The sequence below is a fragment of the Odontomachus brunneus genome, unplaced genomic scaffold (genome assembly GCF_010583005.1).
Source record: "Odontomachus brunneus isolate Ranch 3 - 2012 unplaced genomic scaffold, Obru_v1 Obru_scaffold_022, whole genome shotgun sequence".
NCBI lineage: Eukaryota > Metazoa > Arthropoda > Insecta > Hymenoptera > Formicidae > Odontomachus > Odontomachus brunneus.
The window spans coordinates 1,678,780-1,703,324 of NW_022639472.1; the positions used below are offsets into that span (position 1 = coordinate 1,678,780).

The 24,545-nt window shown below is 40.5% G+C and overlaps 2 protein-coding genes across 3 annotated transcripts in view; one reads left to right on the plus strand and one right to left on the minus strand.

The window, feature by feature from the left end:
• Positions 1-4,826: 4,826 nt before the first annotated feature.
• On the minus strand, positions 4,827-24,093 carry LOC116842216 (transcription factor glial cells missing-like). Of its 2 annotated transcripts, XM_032811092.1 has the most exons (6): positions 23,609-24,093; positions 13,009-13,111; positions 12,582-12,812; positions 11,342-11,611; positions 8,620-8,713; positions 4,827-6,298 (listed from the first exon to the last, which is right to left on the minus strand). In XM_032811092.1, the coding sequence occupies exons 1-6, from the start codon at positions 23,617-23,619 to the stop codon at positions 4,920-4,922; spliced, it is 2,088 nt and encodes a 695-aa protein (XP_032666983.1). In that variant the 5' UTR covers positions 23,620-24,093; the 3' UTR covers positions 4,827-4,919. The 2 variants fall into 2 exon arrangements, with proteins under 2 accessions (XP_032666983.1, XP_032666984.1); XM_032811093.1 differs by lacking the exons at positions 12,582-12,812; positions 13,009-13,111; positions 23,609-24,093 and adding an exon at positions 11,699-12,106.
• The window catches only part of LOC116842217 (meiotic recombination protein SPO11), a 70,869-nt gene continuing 54,190 nt past the window's right edge, over positions 7,867-24,545 (plus strand). Inside the window, exons 1-4 of the mRNA XM_032811094.1 lie at positions 7,867-8,115; positions 8,784-8,867; positions 10,157-10,234; positions 11,045-11,122. Coding sequence (XP_032666985.1) covers positions 7,882-8,115; positions 8,784-8,867; positions 10,157-10,234; positions 11,045-11,122 — 474 coding nt within the window. The 5' untranslated portion in view covers positions 7,867-7,881. The remainder of the gene's footprint in view (positions 8,116-8,783; positions 8,868-10,156; positions 10,235-11,044; positions 11,123-24,545) is intronic.

The window sequence follows — 24,545 nt, forward strand, 5'->3', positions numbered from 1 at the left end:
CGGGGGGGGGGGGGGGGGGGGGGGGAGACGCGCGGCCGGTTGGGTAAACACGCATGCGTGAGCACGTGCTCGGGAGTCATGCCACAACGCTATCAGCCGCCGAGGCGAGCGCGTCGCGGAAGTACCGCGTTATTTTCTATATTACTCCGTGCCGATTTTTAATACCGTGTTTCGACTTCGCGATAATTAAGATAAATTAAGACGTGTACTCCTCACGCAAGCAGATGTTGCGGACTTTACAGTGACAGATAATTACTGCGTTTTATTTATTTTTTCACTTGTTAGATAAAGAAACGTCGCGGTCGAGTTCCTCAATACCGATCAAATAATATCATCTTCCATTTATTACTCAAGTAGTATTACTTCTTTATTCGCTTGTCATTTAATTATTTTTATTGCGTATTGGGAAGCAATTTGAGCGTGCCGTTACGATAATTTCCTCGACGAGCACTCGACTCTAAAGGGATGCTGCGCTGGAGGTTCCGGCTCTGGCAAAGTTGGAGCGAAGGTGAGTTTCATTTATTTGAATTCGTAATTAAAAATCCGATAAAATTGGAAATTCTCTTGTTTGGAATCAATGGATTCTTTAATGCCTCCATTGTCGTGTATAATATTAAATTAAATCTGCTTTCTGTTGCAGAGACGAAGCAGACGACCAGCCGACTCTTAGGAGCTGCTGCGCCGGAGGATCCGGCTCGGACAAGCGGGGTTAGCTCGAAGGTTAGTTTCCTTAATTAACATTTGTCATTAGAAATCCAATAAGATTGATAATTCTCTTGCTCGAAATCGTGATAATTTGAACCGAGTCAAAGATCGCGTTAAGTTGTAATTACACGCGGGGATAATTTTTCCTGAGTAACATCACCACTTGAAAAATGTTGATTTGTTTTAATTAAGAAATTTTTGTGAAACGAGAAAATTTTTGTGAATCAAGAAAAAGGAAAATAAAATATTCTAAATGTGAATGCATTCCGAAACTCCCCCAGCATGAAAAATATCGCGCGCTTATTTTTTTTTAATATTTCAAATTTTTTTACTCAAACCGATATCTATGCACGAATCTAATCGGCGAAACATTTTTTTTGTTCCAGAAACGAAAGCATAATGTGGCTGCCCTGATCGGCGGATCGGTGAGTCAAATAAGAAAATAAATTGGTAATAGAAAGACAAAAAGTCTTTCCATGTAATGCATGTTTATAAATCAATGCGATTTATTTTGCTGTGGTATAGTATGTGTATGTGCCGTCCAATAAAACATATTGCTCGAAACATTTAAAAAATCGCTTTTACAAATAATAATATTAGTAATAATGCATTTTTACATAAATTTGGCAAATTTTCAAATATTTTTTTCCCAATTGCTATTAAAGTGTCGAGTATATGCTCTGTATTCAAAATTTTGTACAATTATTCAGTTTTATTGAATGCGATCTTTCAAATGTCTCGATCAGTGCACCAATGCGCAGAGATTGCGCCACAGAAATTGCGCTACAAAAAATGTGCAATCACATCACCCGCCTCGATAGATATTCCGCCGGTCGTTAATTTTTTCAATTTTCTCTCTCGCGTAAGCTTGCATTTCGTAAAGTACAGAGTTTGCCATTAAATAAAATTCGATATCGTACGGCGCTTGTGAAGCGATATAACGTGATTACTTAAACTGCTCGCAAAATTAATTTTACGATTGTCGGAAAATTTCCAAGTTTCAATTTTTTACTTAGAACTTTCTAACACGGGACAATAGATAATATTAGCGAGCGTTGATCCCTCGCAAGAAACGCGATGTATACAAATAGTATGCGAGCAGTTGTTTGTTTATTTCGTCGCGCGCGACGAATTCCATTGAACACTAGGCGCCTCACGCGGTAATATTTTTTTTCGCGTGAATTTTGAATAGAATCTTTATTTCTATTGTCGCAATTTTCACAGTTCTTGATTTTTCATTCACTCCCGCGTTTTCGATTATATGTTTTGATAAATTTGAGAATTTAACCGATTCGTATTTGCGGAAGAGTCGAGAGCGAACTTTGCAGAAATATTGTAGAGCTGTTATCCGCAAAAGTATTGCGGAATTGTCTTTGCAAAAATATTGCGGAGCTGCTATCCGGAAAAATATTGCGGAATTGTCTTCGCAAAAGTATTGCGGAGCTGTTATTTGCAAAAATATTGCGGAATTGTTTTCGCAAAAATATCGCGGGTTTTCGCGAATATTTCAGGTTCGTTGAGGAGATAGACGTCTCACGCGATAAAATTTTCTTACGTAAACTTTAAATAGATCTTTTTTCTATCGTTGGTATTTTCACAGTTTTTGATTTTTCATTCGCATTTGCGATTATTAATTTGATAGATTTGCAAATTTTGCTGAATTGAAATTGCGGAATGTCACGAGCAAACTTCGCAGAAATATTGCGGGAAAAGATTTTCGCGAATTTCAGGTTCGTTGAGGAGACAGACGTCTCACGCGATAACGATAACATTTTCCCGCGTAAATTCGGAATAAATCTTTTCTCTATCGCCACTATTTTCACAGTTTTCGATTTTTCATTCACGGAAGCCTCGCGAGCAAACTTCGCAAAAATATTGCGGAGTTTTATCCGCAAAAGTATTGCGGAATTGTCTTCGCAAAAATATTGCGGAGCTGTTATCCGCAAAAGTATTGCGGAATTGTTTTCGCAAAAGTATTGCGGAGCTGTATTGCAGCCTACTACGCTGCAACATCGAAACGTCATATTAGGGATACTTCGCGTCGTATGTTAGAATCTCGCACAGATTATTTCGCGAGATTGGTCTTCGATTCGCGTCACGTGTTCCCTTCGCTCGCGGATTCTGTTTTCTTCGTAAGCAATTCACGTTGCGCGTGTATCAAAGCGATAGAACTCGATCAGATCGTTGCTGAATTCGTTGTTTATCGAAAGGTCGATATTTCCTCGAAGACGCAGTGATATTTCATACACAATTTGCAACTCGGAGTGTATCCCCCCAGAGAGACGGGATTTTTCGTGAAATTTCCGTTAGATTACCGCGGTCGGGAGTGAATTACAGGCGACGTGGGACGCAAAGGCCATTGCAGTGTCAGGTGCAGTGACAGGGTGGCTGGTGGACCCTGGACACCGTGGGACGACGCGCAATGGTGAGCGCTCAATTTAGACGCTCATATAGTAGATACAAAGCGTCACTTACGTAGATTGCATGCACGTAGACGTAAATCGCATTGGGTCCAACGAGAAGTAAAGTAAGAATTGGAATTTGCAATTCACCGGAGTTATGTTAGAATGATCCAACCAAAGAATTTAGCTCTGAGATTTTCGCAATAGTTCAACGAGTCAAACATTTCCATTTCTTTAAGAGTACTGACTAGTTCAATCCTTAAAAAAAGACGCGACTGGTAAAAAATAAAAAGAATTGATTCTTAATTTCAAGCATCTATAAGACTTACATTTTTCTTCTTTGCTTCAAAAAGATGTGAATGGAGTACCAATTGATAAAAGCTTATAATTTTTTGAATTGGATCATTCTTGCATAACAATGGCCAATTGAAATTTTGACTCGGCAGGCTTTCTTCTCGTCGGATTATTTCTTGATGATACATTAAACTGATATATTTCAACATGTCATATTTATATGCTCTATATATGTTATATATGCTTTTTTATGCTCTATATATGTTTTATATATACCCTAAGTATGCTCTATATATACTATTTGATTAATATAATTTATAACTTGTTATGTCGTATTATATACGATATAATGTCTCTTCGGAGATATTTTCTTATGCATACACGTTTGTTGTTGACAAGACGACAAATCAAATTTCGACAAATTGAAGACAACAAATTAAATTATCAAGTCGAAACCCGAACCGAAATGTTTTAATTTCCCGCTAAATTATTAAACCAAGATTCGGATCCGAGTGTTTTGAGATTCCGCTGAACCATTAAGCCGAGATTCGAACCGATGTGTTTTGAGACTCCGCTAAATTACTAAGCCGAGATTCGAACCGATGTGTTTTGTGTTTCCGCTAAATTATTAAGCCGAGATTCGAAACGAAGTGTTTTGAATTTTCGCTAATTTATTAAGCCGAGTTAGTTAAGCCTGAGATAATTTTTTAAAGTAGCTTAAAGAAATCTTCGCATTTGCAAAGGTGTATTAACAAAAATGACGTGAAGTGTGCGTATTTCGCTCTGCATCGTCTCTTGGATGACAACGTGCCTTAATGTCCCTCTACTCTATCAGTAACACGCTCAGAATCTTGAAAAAAATTTTCCAATAGCCCAAAGCTACCAATAGCCCAATAGCATTTATAATGTTAGGTCCATCGTAGCATTCTATTCGGATTCTTGCGCATGCGCAGTGATACCTATTTTGCACATGGGCAGAAAGTCGGTCATGCACTATCGGACCAGTGCAACGATTTGTATAGCATTTGAAGATAAATAAGACGATTTTAAATATAATATAAAACTCTATAAATATAGCTCTATAAATATAGCTGAGATATAAATACGGACTATGAGTCTATCTTAGTGTGCTTCTAATGTTGATGTTTTCCATCAATTTTGCCATAAAACAATTTTTTATTTTCAAATAGTATATGAGTCACGACTCATATAGGCGCGACTCATTCCCTTTCCCACCATCTTTCATTAACTAAACCAGTTAGTTATTTCAACGAAATGGACTAATCGTATTTATCAGTTTTGTCTAACGAGAAATGCGGTTGGTTAATTCCGTTGGAATGACCAGTTAAGTTAAACAAAATTGGTAGAAACGGGCATCAGAGGAACAGGATTAATTTGACACGAATGAATGAATGAACCGATCGATTGACTCTCAAAGAGACAGCGTGCAACTATCTTATATTTATTTATATGATATAATACAAATGAGTAGAGTGTAGCGACGGTGTGGAATGTATTCTAATGATGAGGAACGTAGCTGTGTGAGTCCTGCGAGCATCCCGCTGGCAACAGGCTCGATGCTGCCTCCTCGTCCGCGGAACTGCACAGCATCCCGACTAGCGTGTAATCGACAAAGGGTGGCAAGTCCAGATCGGCGGCGACCTGCTCGCCGTAATTGTTGACGTTCGTCCCGTGAGCCGTCGCTCCCGGAACGTTGTTCATCATTTGCGGCAAGCGGTCCAGGATCTCGCAGGTGTAGTGGCAGCGCTCGTTGTTCGGGTAGAAGAACGGTTCTTGACTGTTCTGCGACTGAACTGTCGGCGTTTCCATCGCGCCGGATCCGTGGAAAAGCCTGTCCGCGGTCTCTGTGGCCTCGTGGCTGTCGTAAGCCTGAAGTCTATCGTCCAGATTCATTCTGGTAGTGTTTTGATGATGAGCGACGCGGCTGTGCGGCTGAGTTTTGCCGTCGCCGTGATCGAACATCTGATGATGATACCCATCAAAGGGATACGGTCTATCTTCGGGACTGCGACTGCCACGTACCGCCTCTTGCGTATCCTCGCTTTTTGGTCTCTGGTAGAGATTATTGTACTCCGTTCTGCCGGTCAGTGAAGTCTGACAACCGTTTCTATTGTTGTAACAATCGACTTCCCTGCGAGACGGCAGCAGGTCTTCCTCTTTCACCTCGAAACCTGGAAAGTGCAGCCGATTGTCTTGCTGATCTTGCGGCCAGTAAGACTGCTGCTCGTGCTCGCTCTTCGAGTTGCCGTCGACGAAGCCCTTCTGATTCTGCGGTCGGAAGTAACTCTGATAATGCAGCGCGTCATTCACAGGATGACCCTGACCGTGATCCTTCTCTTGGACATAATGATGCATCGTCCTTCTGGGCGGTATGCTGTTGGAGTCCTTTTCGGGCTCGAAGCCGGGGAATTGTAGCCTCTCGTCCTGAGCAGGCAGGCTCAAATGACTGCTGCTGGAGTCCTCGCTGAGGAACTGATTCCAGTAAGCTTGATCTTGGTTCTGTTGTTTCACCTCGTACTTGATGGTGCCGCTGCCGAGGTCGAGCAAAGTAGGCGGCGAGCGAGCCGCTACGTCTTGAGGATTCGGGAAATCTGGCCTCAGCGGTTGATCCAGTTGGAAAATTTCCTCCGGCTGAAAGAGATCGCCCGCGAAAGGCGGGAAGTCGCCGTATGATGCTTCCTGTGGCACCTGATTCGGCAGGCAATATGCGACGGTGTTCTCCTGCGCCGGTACGTCCTGCAGCCAGTAAGGTCCGTCCGCGGGCGGCAATTGTTGAGAGTACACCGTCGTTTGGTGATGATGGGACTGCGGATACGACGGTACGTTCGTCTGCAGCGAGCACATGCACTCGAAGGGCGGGCAGGAGCACGAATATCCTAAGAGCGGCATCAAGAGGGAAAGTTACTTATTTTTTCTTTTCATTTTCTTTTCTTTTCTTTTCTTTACTAAATAAAACATAAGCAACAAGTGAGGTTATATATAACCCTAATATTTGGCACGGCATAAATATGCGATAGATCGTGGATAAATAAATCAATAAAACGAAATGTTCGTGTCGTCAAGTAGGGGAGTACGCATTTGCTTCGTTTTTAATTATGTTCTTTTTCATATTTCCAAAGTTAGGTCAAGTTGTATTTCGATGATGGTGAATACGATCATAAAACTGCAAGCACGTCGAAGAACATCGTGAACGTATTTTCTGTTATGCATTTCCGACCAAGTGTTAAAAATTATTTATTTTCATATTTTAAATATTAACTTTTAAACGACAAAGTGAGGCCAGCGATGAATCTATTCAATATTATTTTTCTATGCAATCTATTGAAACGTTCTGATATGTCAAGATCAAACACTACATTGAAAAAGTATTTTTACAATAAAAAACTTTGTTCTTGTTAAATTACTTTTTATTCATCTCTTAATATAAATTTTAATATATAGAAGAAAAATATAAACTTAAAAAATATTAGAGTTATATATAATAACCTCATTTGTTGTTTATGTCTTATGATTTCAATTTGTCGCTCAAAGGTAAAGGACCGGTTTTTCAAAGATAGTTTAAACTTAGATTTCAACTTAAACTATGTTTAAACAAAACAAATGCATTGTTAGAATAGAGTTTAAACTTGAATCCAAGTTTAAACTGCTATTGAAAAACCGGCCCTAAGACAGTTTTGAGTATTATATTATATCACAAAATTTCTTAAAACTTTATAAACGAATCATTATGAATTATGGTAAGGAAATTTTAGTCGACACTGACGCGTTACATATACTTATTGAATGAAATTTTCCTCAAAAAGAGCATTTTGAAATGCAACCGGGCTTAAGAGTGAAATCACGTCGATCGCGGCGTCGTCCTATTTTTGTTTAACATCTAGGTTGCATTCCAAAACGTCCTTTCCGAGGAAAATTTTACTCTTAAATCTATAGTATATGTAACGTGATAGATTTAAGAGTAAAATTTTCCTCGAAAAAGATGTTTGCAACCTAGGTTGTATTCCAAAACATCTTTTTCGAGGAAAATTTTACTCTTAAATCTATAGTTCACGTTACATACACTATAGATTTAAGAGTAAAAATTTTCCTCGGAAAGAACGTTTTGAAATGGAACTCTAAGTGAGAAACAAGAATAAAATGATACCGCGATCGATACGAGAGTTAAGTGGAACGCACTCTAAGGGCCGATTTTTCAATAGCAGTTTAAACTTGGATTCAAGTTTAAACTCTATTCTAATAATGCGTTTGCTTTGTTTAAACAGAGTTTAAGTTGAAATCTAAGTTTAAACTATCTAAATCTATCTAGTTTAACTTAGTTGAAAAACCGGCCCTAAGAAGTCATCGAGAAGTGCACCTCATATAGCGGCCGATGGCGCTGTGCGTGTGCAAATCGAGAATTTCTCATTCAAGTATCTGCGGCCAAGTTCAGTCAGTTTCCGGAATGGAAGATGGCTGAAAGATGTGGTCGACAGGCAATTTTATATTTTCCGCAAGTGATTTATCGTTGTCACCAGAACTGTCAAAAGTGAGCCTCCCGTGCTCGTCGCAACAAGATACCGTCGAATACTTGTCGGGAATGACTGCCTCCCGAAACGAATCGTTGAGTGAGTCTTGGCGCGTTTGTCCGGTTAAAGCGGGTCGGAGAGAGAAAACCAGTGTGTCCTGTACTTTCGACCCGTCGAGGAAATGGTTTGTGAGTATCAAGCAATTGTTGCGATGTTGTACTGCATTTGCGACGATTGTGTATCGAGCTTGATCTACAATGTGTTCTTTGTGTTGCTTCCTGTTTCTCTCTCCTTATTTCTTTCTGACTCAGCCTTAAGCCAGAAAAAGACAGAACAAGAAAGAGGATGCAAAGAATGCACATTATAGAGATTGAACTTTAGATTCGAAGTAAATGCCGGAAGACCGATTGTCTTCTCGTGATGTATTAATAACAGACATTTACGTTTAGAACAAGGCCTCCATTTAGGTAGCTAGGTTAATTGAGATCAGTGAGATGACAATAAGATGCTATCAGAGAAAAGGACAAAATATCTCCTAATATACTTTTGTCGATAAGCCTCGTCGTTGATCGCTGGCGCCACCTCGTGATTAACGGAGGAATGATTGTGCACACGAGTGCATCCCGCACGCGCTTGTAAACACAGCTTCGCGTGTTTTGAACGAACGTGTCAATAACGTGTAGAATAATAACCTTTGTCGGAGATCAATGGTGGCGGCTGCGTCGCTCTCGGTGGCTGCTCGAGTGTGTCCGTGCTCGGTCTTTTAGTTCCTCTCAGCGACATTAACTGCAACAAGATGCACATTTACTGTGGTTCGTTCGTTAAATTCGTATATTTTTTTTAAATTTTACCGCAGGAATGTGAAACCGAAGATGCAGCCGGGAGTAAAGCGGGAGGTAAATATATAACAGGACTTGATTTGAAGGATCTTTTCGTTGTGGTGAGTCTCTCGTATTACATCTCAATCTTATTTAGTTAAGGCAAGAAACTTCTAACGCCTGGACGCCAATAACATTGGTACCTAATTCTGGACATTGTGTTTTGGTTTTTAAATATGAAAAATTAAACTTTTAATGTAGAATATATATATATATATATATATATATATATATATATATATATATATATACACAGTATATAAGTTGTAAAGTTAAAAATATTACGTAGGTTATTATTTATAAAACTAAGCAAAATATGAAATTTTTATTTTCTACCAACCACTTGGTAAATCAGAGATAACATATATGATGAAGCTAGAGTTTTTTCTAGGTGGAGTTGTGTTAAGGTAAATTCAACGACACTGTTTTTTAATTGTCACTATAATAGCTTGTAACCAGTGTTGTAATGTAAATACATTTATTAATTACAGTAGAGATATATTTATTTAATTACAATTAATACATGTATCTAATTACAATGTCTAGATATTTTTGTGTATCGTTATCTGTAACTAGTCAGATTTTCCATTTCAATGACTGTATCTGTAACTAATTTCATTTTACCTTGTAAAATTCATTTTACCTCTAAAATGTTTTAGATACAGATACAAAGTAAAATTAAATTAGTTATAGATACAGTTATTGAAATAAAAAATCTAACTAGTTATAGATAAAGATACACAAAAGGAACCTAAATATTGTAATTAGATAAATGTATCTACTGTATTTAGATAAATATATCTACTGTGATTAATAAATGTATCTAGATACTAGCAACATTGTTTGTGTGTAACATTTTTAATTTTATACTTTATGTATTAACCTTTGCCGTATAATAACATTATAATTATATTCTCTACAATGAAAGTTTGAATATTCGTATTTTAATGTAGCAAATCAATAAGAACATCCAGGGTTAAGTACCAGTATTATTAGTGTCAAAGTACTTTTATTTCATATAAAGTTCATCGTGTTGTTTTAAGTATAAATAAGCACATATGAATATTAGCAATCAAAAAATGAGAATTATTATGTCGACTAACTGATAGTTCATGAAAAAGACATCGTTAATATTCAGAGAATATATTTGACTTTCAAACGCGATAAATCTTATACGAATAGTTAATTTATTATAATCTATTGTAATTAACGATTATAGTAGACTTTACTAGGTGATCGAAAATTTTGGAGTTGCGAATTACTTTAATGTCCAAGTTGAATTATTTTGGTGTCAACAAGGCATTACCTTGCTATTTGTTCGTTAAATTTGTGTTTTTTTTACTTGTGGCAGGAACATGAAATTGAAGATGCAGCTAAAGATGAAGCAGAAAGTAAAACAGGACTTGATTTTCAGGATCTTTTTGTTGTAGTAAGTTTCTCATATTACATTTCAAGTACTCAGTGGTAAGAAAAAAAATGCATCTCGTGTTACTCTAAAGCTTGATCTACAATGTGTTCTTTGCTTTCTGTTTCTTTATCTTTTTCTAATTCAAACCTTAAAGCCTGATCTATAATATGCTTCCTGCTTCTTTCTCTTTATCTCTTTCTGACTCAAATCTTAAGCTTTAAGCCAGAAAAAGATAGAAGACAAGAAACAGAACGTAAAAAGCATATGGTAGTTTAGGCTTAAGCCAGAAAAAGACAGAGGACAAGAAACAGAACGCAAAGAGCACATTGTAGATTAGATTTAACTATCCATAAGCATATATGAAAATATTACAAGTTAAAAAGCGAGATAATTATTACGCCAACATAGTCAAAGAGATATCGTTGGTATTCGGGGAATCTAGTTTAGAATTCCGATAAATTTTCTATAAATAATTATTTCGGGATTTTACTACGCGACGGGAAGTTATGAAGTTGCAAATTGCTTTGTTGCCCAAGATACACATACTGCAAATCTAAATGTATTATTTTTAAACACATAAGCGTGTAATTTGGCCGAAGTTTTTTCTACATGTTTCTTGTGACTTTAAATTACGTCAGTTGACACACTTAAGACGTGTAAATTATAATTTGATTCGTTCAAAGTTTAAAGGACGTAGTTTAAAATGGTAAGAAACGCGTAAAAGAAATTTAGACAAAATAAGTAATTTGGATTTACAATGTAATCGAATTATCCTGGTGCCCAAGGTATTATAACTCATTCGTTAAATTCGCGTTTTTTCATTTGTCGCAGGAACATGAAACCGAAAGTGCAGTCAAAAGTGAAACAGAAAGTAATGTAGGATTTGATTTGCAGGATCCCTTCGTTGTGGTGAGTTTCTCGTGTTACATCTCAATTATTTGATTATCATTAAATGTACATTGTGTTACTCCAATTGCTAGTAAGCACAGTAGGAGTGTTACAAATTGAAGCTTTTGAAAGCGAGATAATTATTGTTACGATGATATTCGACAGAATACAAGCGCAATAACGATAATTTCCATTTCGAGATTTTATTGCGCGATCGGGAAATATGAAGTAGCGAATTACTTTGGTGCCCAAAGCGGCCTCCCTCGTCAAGAGGACCGCCAGCCCTCTGACTCTTCTGCCGGCACCCACGCTCCTTCTCGCCTCCGACGTAGACTTAGCCTCCGGTCGCGGATGATCGTGTTGGCCCTTAGCTTGGAAAAAGATCGCGTGTTCGGTGTGCCGCCAGAAGTGCGTCACGGGATAGCCGCAGTGTCCGCGACACGACAGTATCTCGAGGCGGCCGGTGCACTGTCTGTTGGGACACGGTTTACCCTGTTGCTTCTTCCTCGCCTGCGAACAAAATCGAAACGCCTGGTCTTAGATGCGAGAATCGTGGATCGCTTTCGGTGTATCCATCGGCTACATATCGGTGCTTACCCTTTGAGTCATAGTGGGACGCTCCCACCTATCTTTTTTCAAACTCTTCTATCTTCTATCTTCAGAAAGTCACTTTAGAACTGACTAATAGGAATCGAGATTTTTAAACATGTAAAATGTGATTTTTTTTTAATTCAGCAAGAAAAAAGCATTGAATCGTACGATACCCGCGTGCTTCCTAAAAACGCCTAAAATTCTCTTTTGAATTTCTTACATTCTATTTGTAACTAGCATGATGAGAAAAAAGCTAATTCAAGTTCATATAAGTTTACACTTGAAATATATCAGTATTTAACTTTTTCATGGCTGCCGTTTTGAAACCGTCATTTTGAATCGAAATTTAGATAGCTTCCAAAATCTTCTACACTGAGAAATTATCCGATAAAAAATTAACAAACGGATATTTCTAATAAAAAATCATTTTTATATCTGTTCAGAATATCCGATTAATCGAATATTTCTTATCATAACGGCATTTTATCAGATAAATCAATAAAAAAATTATGAATTGATATTCATCGAATTTTTCTTCGATCGGATACAAAAATTCATTGGTATTTTGATCCGAAGTATCTGTTAATTTCTTATCGAATAATTTCTTTCAACGTAAAATCATCTCGATATAGAACATGTCTCTTCTGTCGGAGATGCGAAATGGCTGAGCTCCACTCGGTATCGGGCGTCGATTTCCGAATTGAACCGGACCGATCGGGATTGTGCTCGCGGGTAGACACCACGACGATTCGCGACGAACACGTGGAATTTCGCGTCGCGGAAAGTCGCGCAGGCGGCAAGAATGCGAGACCGCATCGCGGCGGACGCAATTTACATTTATTATCGGGTCAGGATTTATGTTTATCGTCCCGTTATGCCCCTCGCTCACCTTATCGCAGATCGCCGGTCGGAGGTGAACCCTTCCACCGCCGGGTAGTATGCACTCCTGGGAGCACACCAGAACGCCCAGGCAACTCTTCTTCAGGATCGCCACGTTATGATTGTTGGTGTTCCTCATCGCCCAACCGGAGGCGTGCTTTCTCGCTTCCTCGCAATCCGGCCCGTAGACTCTCCTCACGTGTCCGTCCGCCCATTCGCACCAGGGATCGTATTCCACCACCTGAAGCAAAATCCTGTCCTCGAGATCGGCGTTGGCAAGGACGCGGCTCGATGAAATTCCTCGACGGACGAAACGCTCGCCTCGCGAGGAAGAGAAGCGAAAAGAAACGAGCGAATGTGGAACATCGATGTTCCCGCGCGAGACACTTCGCGTCGCGATCGACGAGCTCGTCGGAGTGAACCGGGCGGGAACTTACTCTCGGCACGTTAGAATCATTTATGTCCCACTCCTGATGAGGATGCTGCTGTTGCTGGTTGCCGGCGACAGTCGCTGACATCGTCGGCGACCCCACGCGACTCCTGCAAAAAAGGAAAGAGTCGGATTTCAGCGATCGACCCGGCAAATCGGTGGATCCGTGTTTCACGAACGTGCGAATCGATGCCGAGTGAATTTGGCCGAAGGGCCGGCCTTGAGGTCGCGGACTTGTCCCCGTTGGAATCGAATTCGAGGACTAATTTAGTGTTACGCAATCGCCATGGTCGTGCCACGAGCACGGCAGCTGCGAGATAAAATCCCGATTTATGGTACATGCCCGGCTGTACCTCGCGCCATACTTATGGGAGCCCGTGGGTGGCCTGACGCGGAGCACGTTCAGCGTCTTTCCGGAATCCTTACATATATATTGCGATCGGATCGCGGGAGATCGATCTTTGATAGCCGGGATAAAGCCACTCACGAGATTTGTCGACCGTGCCTGCGCACGTCGTGTTTATCATCGCGTTAACCTAAGTGACACATCCGATAAAACGACAGGCAGATCTATTAATCGCAAACGATGTGTTTGCGTTTTAATCGACAATCGGTATAGCTCGTAACGGCAAAAGCACGTTTTACGTTTCCTCTTTTATTTTGAATTAAAGTACTCTCTTAAAGTGAATCAGTGAATAGACACTGATATCAGTTATAAATATAGCACTTTCGGTGCTACACTGTTAAATCCGTAGTGTCAAATTATATTCAATTTGAGTTGTTTTTAACCATTTCTATAAGTCGCCACTGCTTCTACTAAATATGTCGTTAATTTAACTAATGTAATGGAGTTAAATAATTTAACTTAAGAAATGTATTAAATTTGACTAAAATTTAGTTTATTTTTTATTATGTGCAATTTAATGTAACCTTTGTTTTAGTAAAAAATGACTTAATTGTTTTAAATGGGTTGATTAGATGTGGTTGTTTTTTTAAACGCATGTTTTGTGTTAAAATAGTATATTTTGACACACATGATAGTTAAAAATAACTAAATATTATTTAACTCAAGAAATTGGTTTACATTTGACCCTCCAATATTTAACAGTGTATACTCAGTATACAAATCAGTGTATATTCAGTGATGTTTGACTGATTCACTTTAAAAGAGTAAAAGTACTAATATCCGGACATGTACTTAATCCTGAACATTCTTATTGTGCTGGCCTTTAAACGCAAATATTTAAGATGAAAACAGGAAATATTGGACGTATACATATTTTGTGAAGATACATATACATATATTCTATGTTGAAAGTTTAAATATTCGTATTTAAAGACCAAAATAACAAGAACGTCCAGATATGTATTGGCACTTTTACCTTACTTAGTTCTAGACGTTCTTATTATATTTTGATCTTTACATACGACATATTTAAACTCCCAACACGTAGAGAATTTATATACATTTATTGGATATACATGTAAGTAAAACTTAAAATCTGGGACTGCTGAGCAAAATTTAATCCGAAGTTCTGCAAAATCGTGTGAATTAGAATAAGGAAACTGAAAATATGCGAGTCACAGATTCAAAACATATATAAATAGAGGACGAATGCTAAAGCGAGCTCTTTTTTCTTTTATGTCCGTTTCTACCAATTTTGGTTAACTTAACCAAATCGCATTTGTTAATTCTGACAAAGAGAAATACGATTGGTCAATTCTGTTGGAATAACCAGCCGATTAAGTCAAACAAAGTTGGTAGAAACGGACATTAGACGTCAAGTTAAGATCTTGTAGGACTTCTAATTTGAATGTTTAAGTATTAAGAGCTTTGAGTTTAGCTTTTTACGTTTCATTGTAGCTTATGTACCTTTTACTTTCTTAAATTTAGTTGTCCTTATTCTTTTCCTTTTTGTTGTTACATATCCAAGATTAGATGCGTGCCCGGGCATTGGTACTCTTACCTAATCCTAAACGTGCTCATTGTCTTTAAATACAAATATTTAAACTTTTAAAACATTATGTGCATATATAGAATACATATTCTGTGTCGAAAGTTTAAATATTCGTATCTAAAGACTAAAATAATAAGAACGTCCAGGATTAAGTACGTGTCCGAGCATTGATACTTTTGCCTTAAGCCTACGAAAGAAACAAATCCTCCTGCTTTGCTTTTATTCGCGTAATGCGCGATATTTTCCACGTCAGTTCCTCGCGTGGATTCGAAGCTAAGCGGCGTGGAACTTCCAACGAGAGAACGATCGACGAGAGCGGCCGATCGTGCGAAAGCGCCGGCATTCGATTGATTCATCCCAGCAACGTTTCGTATTAATAAGAACGAACATACGGCTAATCTCGCGGAGCGCGCGTACGTTTTCCCGCTCCAGTCGGCGCAAGAAGCACTCGCGCATAAATCCTCCTATAAGTGTATCTCGCCGCGTCAGCTCGCGGACCTGCTTCTGCCTTTCTCGCGTTGACATTAAAGCCTGCGCTTATGATCTGTGGCGGCATTACAGATATGCGAGAATTTCTCTCGCCGACGAGTTAACCGAGCTGTGCACAGCAAAACCCTCGCTCGTATATCACAACGTGAGCGGATCTTTTTCAGAACCCCGATCGCTGAAAGGAACTCACACGTGATTAATGAGTAATTGAGAAATTCTCACGCGGATTCAGCTCTGACACGGTTTTCCTATATATTGTCTCGTGAAAATTGTTTCACCGCGGTCCTATTGCGTGAAAGGCGTCGCGCAAACTGTCTGATCGCGTCTCAGAGTAGAAGAGTTGAAAAATATAAGCAGTAAGAAAATTGATCAATCAATTGTTCTTGAACCGTAAGATGAATCATCGACTATAGTTTTTCAATTTGCTTATTGTTTACGTTTTTCTGCGTGCCTTAGATCTTAACTCTTTAGAACATAGTGATTTCATTGTGAGATCACCTATTAAAACCAAATCATAGCTTCAAGCATAGTAATCTCGCAACGAAACCGCTTAGCCTGTGTATAGTGATGTATTCTATCCGTTAATAGAAAATAAAATAGGAAAATAGAAAAAATTAATTTCAAAAGAAAAGATTCGGGTTATCATTCTAGACATAGTCATTCTAACATGAATATTTTATTAGAATCCGATTTTTGGAGATTCTATGTTTTAAAGGGTTAAGATTCACCTACAATGGAATTGACAATAGATAGTAAAACATAAACAAATTGACTAACCACAGTCGATTATTCTTGTAATAATCGACTGTGGTTGGTCAATTTGCATACTGTTTACATCTGTTAATGTTTTACTGGCTACTGTCAATCTCATAGATAGCTTGTAGATAGCTTTTTAGGGCTTTTGCACACGAATTGCCATAATCGTCAATATAAGACGTAAACTTAAGCTAAAAAACCAATCAGATATTGCTTCAGAGTTTTTCTAGCTAGAGGCAAGTTGAAGAGACCATGTAAGTAAGATTCATTAAAATTGAGTAACTAAAAAGAATTTGATAGTAAAAATTATTGTAAGATTTGGTAGCCGAGAAGAACGATATTCTACAATAATTCACTATCCTTTCATATCATGTGTACTACTTATATTTTAGGAACTGAAATGTACTACTAAAAGACTTGCTATATTTCTAGCGAAATCTGCTACGTTTCTTAGTAAGATAGACTATACGGACAATGTATTATTAGAATACTAAAAATATAGTAAAGTTGAAAAGAGTGTGCTACAGCTCTAAAGGCTTTTGCACAGGAATTGCTGTAACCGTGTAAGGTAAACATAAGATGTGAACTTTGGCCAAAAAACCAATTAAGATTGTGCTATAGCTTTGTGTAGTCTAGAAGAAGATAAAACTGCTACGACCTTAAAATGTAACTACGACCGCATAGACAATCCCTTATTGCTTAGGTTTTTCCTGTGCGTTCCCAGTCTCAGTCTGTTGGGCGCGCGGCCTGACCATCTCGATTCCATTAATTTGGGCACGGCCTTTTATTTACTTGCTCGGGATTTACTTGTCGCGTGCTTCTCGGGAACGGGACGAAAGGATTCGCGCGATTCCTACGGTGCTTGTTCGCGTTACGCGTTAGGTGCGCGCACGCATCGTTTCCGTCGGTTTTATCGAGTCGCGCCCGCAGCTGGACATTTACGAGCCTGGAACACCTACTCGAGAACGCCTCATCGCCCGGAGGTCCCGTCCTCAACGGCGCGGACCACCTCGTGAACCTCTTTCACGCTGACACGATCACTGTCGAGGAGCCGCGGCGATTTCCAATTGCCGGCGATTACGGTGCCCGGCAATCGCGTAAAGTACGTTTAACTGCGCCCTTCGGATTCGACGCGAAACAGCCTTTATCGCCTGAGATATTTTGCCTAGATTTTCAATGCCGATCATTCGCGGCGTCGCCGGAATGGCTTCTTTCGCGGCGCTCGAACAACTTTCTCAGAGCTCGCGTCCGCATTTTGTCAGCTAAAGGGGGTATTCGCACACTTTAACAGAGAAGCAGAAAGGCAAAAACCAATCAGAACTCACGTTAGTAGCAAGCGTTACATTCTGCGGAAATTGTCGACTAGTACTTTTGATTGGCTTCTGTCTTTCTGCTTTTTTGCCACGAGATGTGAATTCTCTCAAAGGTACAGAATTATATTTAGACGTTTCGTGTTCCCGACGATTATGACCACGAGTCGTGCAAGGGGTATCTCCATCCGATGAATCATAATAGGTCGATTTAAATCAATAATTCCACAAGTGATTTCGGTAGCGCGAACATGTATGTCTCACATTTCGATAATCATTTTCGCGATATCGCCACGCCGCGTGGAGGTGACGGCATCCTCTTCTACCCGGCGTTCCACGTTAGAGGTGATAATTCCGCCATTCTTTTTCGATGTTATGCATAGCGAAGAGAGGCAGGCACGTGAGGCGCGTTTGTGCTATACGTTACGTCGACACCTTTTTCTGTCTCCTTCTCCTCTTCCTTTCTCTTTCCCCGTGAAAACGAGGAGTGTGGAATCGAGCTGAGGGGACAAGAAAGAAAGAGGGAGAAAGGGAGAGAGAGAAAGAGAGAAGAGACGCATGGTAGGACGAGGATACCGCGAACGGAGAAGAGAGCCAGCTTAGGTGAATGATTGCCCGGATCGGTGATAAAGTCATCGCCTTTAGCACCAAGTAAGATGATACATCGGCGGACGATGCTGCGTCGAGATTGTCCGGAGTCGAAGACGTACGCACACGCGTGAGCACACGCGTGCATCGTGGAACCCCGTGATTCGTGAGAGGAAGAGGCGAAAAGTTCAAGAGAAAGAGAGAAAGAGATGGAGGGAAGAGGAAAGGGAGGAAAGGGAGAGAGCGGAAAGAAAGAGAGAGAGAGAGAGGGAGAAGAGGGGGACGTCCTCGTTCCTCCTTCTCGCGGTGGTATGGGTGCGTTCAGAATTTCAGATATTAAGATAGATACGCGCCGCGACGAGGCCACTAAAATATCACGAAGGGTGCACTGTGAAAAGGAAGAAATTTCTCGTTCCGTCTGCGTCCCTTTCCGCTTCCCTCTTCGCCTCTCAGTCGCGTCGTTCTCTTCTCGGCTCTCGAGCTCTCTCCCGATTTCTCTCTTATTTCCCCTTCCCCTCGTCCACCCGCTCGTTTCTGTCCTCTCGGTGTCCGTGTCCGTTTCTGTTACTAGCCGCGCTACGTTCGGATCTTTCCGCGAGATTAACTCGCGGAGTTAATCTCGCGCCTCTAAACGAGTTAATCCCCCGCGCCTAAGCTTTTGATTCGAGTTACTGCCCGTGCCGACATTCGGAAACACGACGCCGATAGTTATGTTACCCGGACGCCTACCTCCGCACTTTGTACCCGCTGATATTTGTTTCTCGTCATCGATTTTTCACGGCGAACGAATTTACGCTCACGACGACATCCGGGAAATTATGCTACTTCGTATAAAAATGAGAACATTCATTCATTACTTTCTCATAAAATGTATAATATTAATACCTAAAATCATTTATTGCAAGAAGTTGCTGAGTAGATAAATCTCATCAAAGCTGAAAAAGTATACAACATATTCAACATATGGGAGCAAAATAAGCTTTTTATTCCCAATTGACTACAAGATGGATTAACAGTTGATAGGAATTGCAAACTGTTATAACATTTTTGTTCTGAATCTCACTATTATTTTCGTTTTGATGGTAAATTCAATTTTTGAAAAAAATAGCATTTCAAGTAAAAGTACCGATGTCCGGATAATCAGACATTCTTATTGTTGTGGTCTTTAAATATAGGTATTTAAACTTTCTTTTTTAAAAGATATATCTGTATACAGGATGTCCCAAAGGGAAAAGGTACTTAAAAAATAAGAAATACTTAACCAATTGGTACCAATAATATATTTACTTGCACTAATATATGCATATACTTTTCCATTGAGAGAAAAGATTTCTTTCGAATAAGAAAATATATATTTTTCTAAAACAACGCTATTTCTCACGAGAGCAATTTTTATTCTATTTATTTAAACAAAAGAATGTGTAGATTTAAAAAAGTAGTGTAGATTTAAAAAAAGTAGTGTAGATTTAAAAAAGCAGTGTAGATTTAAAAAAGTATTAATATTAGTGCCCACCGAATAAATATTTTTATTTTTCAGATATTCCTTTTTTTCGTGATACCATTTCGAGATAGTATTTTTTAATTTTTTAATTCCATTATGGAGGACTATTCTTTGCGAAACCTCGATAATCACGCGTCCTTCGTCTTTGAGATTAATTAGAAACGGTTCTTCTTACGCGCGACAAATTTCCACAATCGACTTACGAATTGCTGAATTATGTAAAGTAGCATGTAGACCAGCGAGACGATTCTGAGACATGACCTACATTACTGATGACAAAATGAATCGCCATTTCACACCGCGCGATCATTTATTTCGCTGCTATTATTAACAACGCGTCATACGGCGCGAGTTCAGGTGCAATCTTTTTTATATACTTTCGTTGTCGGAGTCTCGTGAGCTGTGTGAATAGTGAACCATCGCGGGACGGCTTCGATTATCCTCGTGGAGTCACGTTGAATATAAATCGAGCGATCTGACTCGCGTCGATCGCGAGCAAAGATTCGAAAAAAAGGTACGGCGTGGGTGTCGAGTTCCGCGTGGGCTTATCGCGCGAAGAAAAATAAATGTCGTTAACGCGACGTGACTTTTCGAGTTGTCAATATACGGATCATTAAGGTAAAAATGCCAATTCCCAAACACTTATCAAATACTGGACTTTCTTGTTTTGTTTTAGTTTTCAAATACACGGTTATTTAGAAAGACCAAAATAAATAAAATATCTTACACATATACATATTTTTATAAAATATTTACAGGATGTTTTAGAACAATATAGAAATATCAAATTAATTACTTCTATTATAATTTGTATTGCATTATAGACGAGCTTTACAAAAGACATTGTAAAGAGGAATATAATTTTAAATATTTTAATTTTTTTCTTAATATCTCGATAATAAGTAAAATAAAAATTGCAAATATCGCAAAATGGTACAGGACTTTTGTGTTCACCTTAATCTGTATTAAGTTTAAAGTTTTTGTGAAGACATAATATATATTAAGGTGAACACAAAAGTCCTATACCATTCTGCGATATTTGCAATTTTTATTTTACATATTATCGAGATATTAACAAAAGTTAGAATAATATTTAAAATTATATTTCTCTTTACAATGTCTTTTGTAAAGCTCGTCTATAATGAAATACAAATTACTGTAGAGACAATTAATTTTATTTTTCTAAATATAAGGTATAAAAAATATTTGAATAACTGCAATAATTTTGCAATAAACGATCGAACGTGCATAATACTTTTAAACAAATATACAGTAATCTCCGTCATAGTAATCACGTACAGTCCAAGATTACAAACATTTTGCTGCAACATTTCCTACAATATTTACTGCGTGTATTTTTTTTGGCAAACGCGCCACAAGACAAATGTTCATTTGTCGAGTTGCAACCGTGTATCGCGAAATCTTCCGGATGTTCCGCGATCTTTATTCCATGACCTCATTCGAAGACGGCCGCTGCTCTTCCGGATTCAATCATCCTCATGTCTCGCTCCGACTGCTTGAGAGGGCATCTTGGCCGATGCGCTGATAAAACCGCTTACATTATGAACCAATTTCCGATCGTTTCACTTACATCGACATCGCGCGATATGGGTTCGTTTGCGAGCGCGAGGTCTCGAGTGCGCGATCTCGAATAGCAGAATGGGGCAGCTGGGAGATGGCGTAAAAAGCTTGGCAAAACACGCCGAGGCTCAATGAGACGCGATAGAACGAAAGAAAACCGGTCGGGCTGGATTTTTGTAAATCCGGCTTTTTGCCGATTCCGCGCGCCGCCACTCCGGGAACATATCCCGAGAGCGAGGAGGCGAAAGATCGGCGGGAGGGGCAGAAGGACGCGCGTAGAATTGCTTTGGCCAAGTTTGGAGAAGCACGTGGGTCGCCGCCGCATGACCACGCGACATTCGTTCACAATTAGTGCCGCATAATTAGCTTTACGGTGTATCAATGGGTTCGCGATATCGCGATAGCCCAGAAGTTGCCTGAAGACGTCGCGCGTAAAGGTCCATCTACAATGGGATTGGCAGTAGTCAGTAAGACGTAGGCGATAAGCAAATGGATCAACCACAGTCGATTATTACAAGAATAATCGACTGCGGTTAGTCAATTTGCTTATTACTTACGTTTTACTGCCTGTCGCCAATCTCATTGTAAATGGCCCTTTAGTTGGTGAAGTCTCGAGATCGTTTGGGTCGATATCGACAATCACCGCGCTGCTCTAATGATCTCGCTAAACGCGAGATCGTTCTCCTGAAAGCGAGAACGCGCTTGAACATGCGAAACGTCACTTTGTCTTGTCCCGTGTAATATCGTTGGATTAATACCGAATAAACTGTCAGCTTCCGTTCGGCCACCGTGACATAAAAGGATTCACGAGCACGCGGGGCTCGCGGAGGGGGCTGCGGGTTCAAAGGGTTCCACGGAGCGGGAGAGAGCGGGAGAGAGCGTTCTCGAGATTCGAGATAAAGGGGGATCGTCTTACCCGCGGACATTCGTTTAATCTGTCTTCGAGGTGTTGGGCTGTGATCAATGGCGAGGCGGCAGTACATCCTTAATCGGGTTTTCACGAACCGAAGAGACGGCCGCCTCTCCTCTCCGATCCGGAATCGCCGGCTATCTATCCACCTCTCGACCGGTGGAGCAATTAAAAGCGTTGCCAGGGTCTGTTCTAGACTCGGCGTTGCTCTTTGGTGGGACAAATACCAACAGTGCGACACAGTCGGATCAAAAGAACAAAAACTAAATGACAATAAAGATATCATAATGGGGTAGGTGGGAATATTTTCGATATTTTTTTCTTTCTTTTTAGGAATATCTGTTAAGATATATATTTTATTTCGTTGCGTTGTGCTGATTTACGCGCATCGTGAATTCATATCTACATTGACGAGAGTCGCATCAATGACGCGTCACGTAATCGTGTTGAAGTCGTGGACGAGACGGTCGCTTAATTACTCGACTCGAAATATTTTCTACGCTTCTCTCGGAACAGCTCTTCACACGCTCTTGTGTTTCTATTGTCGGGCCTTCAGAGAGCCACCGCCGCCGCCGACTAATATCTCCCAGTAAAGATCTCCGTTCTCGATTGTCGTTTCTTCGAGAGCACGCCATTGCTCAATACGCAGGGGTATCGAAATAGCAAAATGGGAAGCGTGTTTGGTCAAATTTGCGAGTGTCGAGGTACGCGAACTCCCGCGTACGAATGGTTGTGCATGACCCGATGAGGCGCGCATGTGTAAACGAGGGGTTTCTAGAACACCCAGCGTCCAATCAGACCCGTGATAACGCCCACACACCAATGGGAGACCCGCAGAACGCCCATTGATTAGGTACTAGCTGAATCTCTCTTGTTGCCTGGAGGAAGAGAAATCGATGCCAAGTGCAAAAGCTAACGAAATTTTTGCATCTCGCTCGATCGAATCGACCGCTGAATTTGTCTCGCGCGAGCTAATTTTCCGGCTGCCTGGTTGACTGATTGGATTGTTCTAACAATCGTAGGAGATACGCGATAATTTAAATTATAATTAATGACGTGCGCAAAACATGCTGACTCGCTCGGGGTGTATGAAGAAAGTAGTATTCCTCCAAATGTCGGCACTAAGCGAAACAAGAGGGATTTGAGCTGAATACTCGAAGGTTAATTAAAATCGAAAGTTGGTTAAAAATCAGCCATTATCGATTATCAGCTTGTAATTTATTATATACACATTTTCTCGTTATATTGCTCATATGACAGATTCACTTATGTCGGAGTCTGCGACGATGTAGGCGCCTTCATCTGTCAAAATTCGCGAAGCATATCTCGTGTTGCCTGGAATATTAAGTGTGACATGACTCGTAAGTATTGAGAGTCTCTGGGAAACTCTCGGAGCGAAGGTTTGCACCCATCACGAACTACATGGCCCTCCAAAGAATGGGCGCCGACTGACGTCGACGTTACTCGCCTCGTGTTCGATTTACGAAAATATACACTTGATCGTGGATACTTACAGAACCACCATAGTCGACGCTGTTTCGTAAATGATGTCTCGGTGCTCCGGTAGTCAGACACGACGGACGATCCGCGATTACTGGCGAACGTTCTCTCCCGGCGATTTATCACAACCGCGGAATGCGCAACTTCCGGTCACCGGCGGTGCACGAGGGATCTGGCACTTCACTACGAACTAGAGGCAGTTGACCGGAGCAAATCGAGGTCCGCGAACATTTCGACCGTCGCCGACGTCACGGGTGACAATCGGTTTCCTCGGGGTCTGTCATCTTGTCCGTCTCGGCCGCTCAATTTCGCGAGATTTCCCAATTCACGCGCTCACCCGAGAGTATCCCGCATCGACGTGGCTTTAGCCCCGACGAGAGGAATCGGGGCCGATTTCGACGCTCGCCTCGCGACGAACAGGTGCGTGCGGTGCGTGCCGATGCGTGCGGCACGACGTCGCTGCGTGAACTGAAACAGCTTCGCCGCGGTGCAAACTAGCCGGATGGAGCGCACGGTTGGTGTCTGGCAGATCGCGAGAGTACCGCGGTTGCCACCGTGTGTCGATAGGCACCGCCTTTGGGAGTGGCCGTGGCTAACCAATCGCCGGCTGCTTCCTCTTCGAGGGTGCCTAATTGACGATAGCAACCCCTCTCAACCCACGGAGAAATCGATCAGCGAAGGTTCCTCCCTGTGACAACGGATCTCTCCCGGACTCCGTTGCCCAAGACTTCGCCCATGCCTCCTTGCCGTTATATCGGGAGATCTGCGTCAGAAATAGTCAAAATTACTCGCGCGTTTTCACCAGAGCTTGCTTCAGTATATTTCCCTTAAGTCAGCCGTTACTTGAAGCCGCAGGTGAGATACTCAGACTTGAATTTAGAGTTAAGATGTGTTTGAAAATAGCCGCAACTGCTGCCAGTAGAAAAATTGAGTTGGCAACATTGAAAATTA